The following is a 3089-nucleotide window of genomic DNA, read 5'->3' as shown; positions in this document are numbered from 1 at the left end:
ACCCAGGAATGGCTGAAAGACCACAATGGCTTATACAAGGCATATTGATTAGCTGCAGGAACATTGGATCCAGAGGTTTCTGTGCCCAATTTTTTTTTAAAGGATGCATCTCTGGGAGTGTCAACTTTGTTATTGTTGACAGTCTCAAACAAAACTGCAGATTTGGTTTCTAAATTTGAAAACTGGTATACAACCACCAATTGTTACATCTCAAATCACTTGTTATCTGGGAAAGTTTTGGGGATCTAGGTTAATTTAAAAAAGAAAAAAAAAGCATCTTGGGAGGGATTTGCATGTGATACTATTCTGTATCTGTGGAAGATGGAGATGTTGTGCTGTAAAAAGGTGAAGTTTCCACAGGAAGAAAAGCGGAGGTTGAAACAGTCATAAAGAGAAGGAAGGTCCTGGAAAAACAGGCGGAAAGACATCATATGAGTCTATGCTAATATAATCTTTGTGTGAGGGGATTCTAATGAAACAAAATTTACATCAAAATTATCCAATGGAATAGAAAAACCAAAATCAATGACCATTAAAAGACTAACAAAGTCATTATTATATTGCCTTCAAGAGAACTTCGATCACACTCGGATTGACAACATTCTGCATTTCTTGTTCATAACTCTTCCATGTGGTAGGAAATCAATGAATTTTTGTTGTTATTCTTCAGAATTCCAACTTGTCCAATTAGTCCTCCCCATGGCTCAGAGGGTAAAGTGTCTGTCTGCACCGCGGGAGACCTGGGTTCGAACCCCTGGAGAAGGAAATGTCAACTCACTCCAGTATTTTTGCCTGGAAAAGCCCATGGACATAGGAGCCTGGTAGGCTACGCCCATGGGATCGCAAAGAGTCGGACATGACTAAGCGACTTCTCTTTTTCAGAGTTGACATATTTTCTTGGGCAATCCTGACTGTTCTCTCAGTTTAAATTCCCACACTGATCTGAAACCTAGTTGACACACCAGCCTAGTTCTTGCTCTCGGATTGATCTCTAACTTGATTTTGGATATACCTAATCAAATGCTTTCTAAGAAAGTCAGCTTCAGCATCTCAGAGGCTTAAATTACCATCTGTCCCTTAAACTGACTCCTTGTCCAGTGCTCACCCATCTCCCTCCCCTCCTCCTCAAGAACTCCTCCTTAGCCATAACAGGAGGCCTGGGGAGGGGGAGTGATCACTGAGGCCCATATTCTAGCGGACCCTCTATGCTTACTTGGGGCCTCCTAGCCCCCTCCTGCAGCCCACCAGGAGCCCCGCCCGCCAACTCGACTGCCGGGCCCCAGGCGCGCCGACGCGCAGGCGCATTGGCCCGGTCCGCCGCCGCCCCGCCCTGCCTGGCCTCTGCGGAAGGCGCCGCGCGCAGCAATGCGCACTTCCTCTCCAGGAGTCCGCGGAGGGAAAGCAGACTCGAAGAGCTCTTGGACTCGGCGGCCCTGCTCTTGCGAGACCGAACAGATATGTCCGAACAAAGTAAGGATGTGTGCGACCCCAACTTTGCAGCCGAGGCCTCCAACTCCGAGGTGCACAGCAGCCCCGGCATTACCGGGGGGCCCTCTCCTCCGGGGTCGCAGGCCGCGACACTCACTGAGCCAGAGAGCCCTCCCTTAAGCCCGCCTGATGCCCCTCTGGTCTCGCTGCCTCCCCAGACTCCAGGCGAAGAGGGAGACCCGAAGGCCCTGCAGCAGGCCGCTGACGAAGGCCGTCCCCACCAGGCCCCGAGCACAACTCAGCTCAGCCCGGCGCCCCCGGCCCCGGCCCAGCTGGTGCAGAAGGCACACGAGCTCATGTGGTACGTGCTGGTCAAGGACCAGAAGAGGATGATCATCTGGTTCCCAGACATGGTGAAGGATGTCATCGGCAGTTACAAGAAGTGGTGCAGAAGCATCCTTCGGCGCACCAGCCTCATCCTCGCACGCGTGTTCGGGCTGCACCTGAGGCTGACCAGCCTGCACACCATGGAGTTTTCGCTGGTCAAAGCTCTGGAGCCAGAGGAGTTGGACAGGGTCGCTCTGAGCAACCGCATGCCGATGACGGGCCTCCTGCTGATGATCCTGAGCCTCATTTACGTGAAGGGTCGCGGCGCTCGAGAGAGTGCAGTCTGGAACGTGCTGCGCATCTTGGGGCTGAGGCCTTGGAAGAAACACTCCACCTTCGGAGACGTGAGAAAGCTTATCACCGAGGAGTTCGTCCAGCAGAACTACCTGAAGTACCAGCGCGTCCCCCATGTCGAGCCCCCTGAGTACGAGTTCTTCTGGGGCTCCCGTGCCAGCCGCGAAATCACCAAGATGCAGATCATGGAGTTCCTGGCCAGGGTCTTTAAGAAAACCCCCCAGGCCTGGCCTTCCCGCTACAGGGAGGCTCTGGAAGAGGCTAGAGCCCTGCGGGAGGCCCACCCCACTGCCCACTGCCCCCGCAACAGTGTCTCCGAGGACTAGCAAGGTCTGGAGGCAGATGGAAGTTTTCTGCCCCTCACCAGGGTGGAGGAGGGGTGGGAGTGTGGGACATTAGAGTATTCAGGATCTACAGTGCAGTATTTCACGTGTAACTTTTAAGTTTTCCATACAGTGCTTTTATACCTCTTAATGCAATGTTGTGTTCATTTCAGTAATATTAGTGTATAGGATTCATGCATGGTTGTTTGTAAGTAAGCTCAGTTGGTGCTTTCGCTTTTGTGCTACCTTTCTTGAATTTTTTGTACCAGAGACATGCTAAACTTATGAAATACACTGAGACATTTTCCATATTCTTTTACGTGTGACGGAGGCTGTGTATTGGGGTAGAGTGGTCTTGCAGAGTTTGGAAAAACTCCCCAGAAAAGCTGGCCTAACCAAGAGAAAAGTTGACCCCTGTCTTTGTGCTCTGCCTGGGCACAAGAAACATCCCTGTGGAGTTTGGTGATGTGAACTGAAACAGACTCAATGTGGGCACACTTTACTAAACACAGATACAACCTCACCATGAGTAAACTTTAAACATTAAAGATTCTTGTGATACAGTCATTCATGGAAACAGTGTACTTTATCTTCTTAACAGAATATTATGAGTTTGGAATGGGAATTACTAAGTATACAGATATAACTATTTCATCT

General features: G+C 50.2%; 1 protein-coding gene across 1 annotated transcript; it reads left to right on the top strand.

Moving 5' to 3' along the window:
- Positions 1-1400: 1400 nt before the first annotated feature.
- Positions 1401-2829, top strand: NDN (necdin, MAGE family member). The gene has a single exon (XM_068991339.1). It carries the CDS (start codon positions 1458-1460, stop codon positions 2433-2435), a length of 978 nt encoding a protein of 325 aa, XP_068847440.1. The 5' UTR covers positions 1401-1457; the 3' UTR covers positions 2436-2829.
- Positions 2830-3089: the final 260 nt, after the last annotated feature.

This window comes from Capricornis sumatraensis, chromosome 19 (assembly GCF_032405125.1).
Source record: "Capricornis sumatraensis isolate serow.1 chromosome 19, serow.2, whole genome shotgun sequence".
NCBI classification, from domain to species: Eukaryota; Metazoa; Chordata; class Mammalia; order Artiodactyla; family Bovidae; genus Capricornis; species Capricornis sumatraensis.
Note: the sequence above shows the minus strand (reverse complement) of the source record. Positions and strands in the feature narration are given on the sequence as shown.